We start from the raw sequence: 2,121 nt of genomic DNA, 5'->3' as shown, positions 1-2,121 counted from the left end.
CAGTAAAGCAATGTGTCTTTCTGCTTTACCTTTGCCAAGAACAGCGTAATTAACAAGGGTTTGACAAATTTCTTACGAAATTGTGCCCAGACCTAAACCATCCCTAAACCTAACCTGTCACAGGGCGTTGTGGAGCACGCCTTAACTTTCAAAGGCGTAGTGCACCACTCAGAGTAGAGGCGTAGTGGTCTGCTCCACTCAGAGTAGAGAACTGCAGTGTTCCTTCACAAAAGTGTTATTTCAACACTTAGACTGTAATCTGGGACCAAAAACATTGTTGAAAATGTAAAATTGACTCTCTAAGTGTTGAATGGGCATTGCAAAATGTATGGTGTGCAGTATATGCTTAACTATGCAAAGTTGCATGCACACAGAGTGCAAAGTCATGATAAGGGAATAGTGTGATACAATGTAGGCCTATGTAATAGGTGGTTATATGTAGACACCATTGCTCTGAGTTGAAAATGAATTAAAGTGAAATATCAGAGCCTGAACAACAAGACACTTTGCGATGCAGCATTCATATCACCAAGCAGTCTTACCAATGGGATGTTGTTAATGACAGTCACATGTAAACAATCAAGGCAAGGTCAGAAGTGAGTGCAGGCTCTGAGGGATGGGAGAGTTGTGGTAGTGCCAGGCCAGCTAATGCTTAATTGATGGTTGTGGTGGCTGGAAATTCGATACACCGTCTTCTTGTGCACTTGTGTGAAAGTCCATTCTTCTTCCCCAGTTTCTGCTGCGCCATTTGTGAAGCCGAACAGACAGAGCTTTCAGCAGCCCTGAGCCCATCCAGGGCCTTTGTGAGAGAGAGCAAGAGAGAGAGAGGGAGAGAAAGCGAGTGAGGAGCAAGATTTAGGTTTTTTGGGGAGGGGACACAAGTGAGAGGGTTGAAGTTGGGGGGGGGTTAGAGGGTACAGGGGGGGGGTGTGCTTGAGGATTAGAGACGTAGGGTAGAGTATCGTCTTACAGTTCCCCAAGGGAAAGACACATGACCCAGTGCAATCGGGGAAGGGAGGGAGAAAAAAAAAAGATGTCAGGCCACGGCTTGAGCTCTTTCAATGAAAACCACATGCAACACTGCAGAGAGGGAAAATGAGGTGGAGGAGGAGGAGGAGGAGGAGTGAGGGAGGTACAGAAAGAGAGCGAGACAGAATGGGAGGAGGCTTTATCCATCCCTCCCCTCCTCCCTCCCTCCCCTTCTCTCTCTCCTCCTCCTCCTCCTCTCTCTCACTAGTGTGTGTGAGAGGGGAGTGAGTGCCGCGTGGATCTCTCCTGATACTTTCAACAGGCAGTGCAGGAGACAGAAGTAAAGAGGCAGCTCTTTCTCTCCCTGTAGCTCTCTTTCCCGCTGTCTCTCCCTCCCTTTCTGCATTTGTGCTTGAGCGGGACTGTGATTACGGACTCTGTGTGTGCGCACAAAAGTATTTGTGATAAGACACACAAAGAAAGACCATAAGGAAGACAGAAACTGGCATCCTTTTTGCAGCATCTACTGTCCCTCTCGGTCACACACAAACTGTGAGGATCTATTGCTGAGGGTGAATTGGTGCAGCGGTTCAGCGGTGAGAGTCTCCAGCATTCCATCACCAGGATCCAGGCTCCAGGAGAAAGACAGAGAGAGAGAGAGAGAGAGAGAGACGGAAGACGAGGAGGAGAGAGCCATGTCTGGAGCGCTCCTGAGAAGGAACTCCAGCAAGCAGGGCTTAGAGAACCTGTTGAGGTAAGAAACGCTGGCAAGCAGGGCTTACAGAACATGTTGATGACAAAAAAGGATACACTGTATACCGCTGCAGCCTCATATTACCTTGCATGGGTGAGGCATAAATGTAGGTTTGTTTTGTGCAGTGTATACTTGTGTGTTGTGGAGTGCTGTGTCACAATGATAATGGGATGCTGGAGTTTCCCAGGTGAGGTGTCACTTCACTTACAGAATATGTTGACGACAAGGAGGATAAACAGTATACCGCTGCAGCCTCTTATTACCCTGCATGGATGAGGCATAAATGCAATTTCATGGTGTGCAGCGAACACTTGTGGGGTGTTGTGGAGTGCTTTGTCACAATGGCAAGTGGGAGTTGGAGTTTACCAGGTGGAATTTCTTTCACTTTCACACATTGG

At 47.8% G+C, this 2,121-nt stretch overlaps 1 protein-coding gene across 2 annotated transcripts in view; it reads left to right on the top strand.

The window, feature by feature from the left end:
- The first annotated feature begins 1,248 nt into the window (after positions 1 to 1,248).
- lsp1a (lymphocyte specific protein 1 a) overlaps positions 1,249 to 2,121 on the top strand; it is a 47,531-nt gene continuing 46,658 nt past the window's right edge. For both annotated transcript variants that reach the window (XM_063197316.1, XM_063197315.1), the window contains exon 1: positions 1,249 to 1,723. In XM_063197316.1, coding sequence (XP_063053386.1) covers positions 1,665 to 1,723 — 59 coding nt within the window. In that variant the 5' untranslated portion in view covers positions 1,249 to 1,664. The remainder of the gene's footprint in view (positions 1,724 to 2,121) is intronic.

Source organism: Engraulis encrasicolus, chromosome 4 (genome assembly GCF_034702125.1).
Source record: "Engraulis encrasicolus isolate BLACKSEA-1 chromosome 4, IST_EnEncr_1.0, whole genome shotgun sequence".
Classification (NCBI taxonomy): domain Eukaryota; kingdom Metazoa; phylum Chordata; class Actinopteri; order Clupeiformes; family Engraulidae; genus Engraulis; species Engraulis encrasicolus.
Note: the sequence above shows the minus strand (reverse complement) of the source record. Positions and strands in the feature narration are given on the sequence as shown.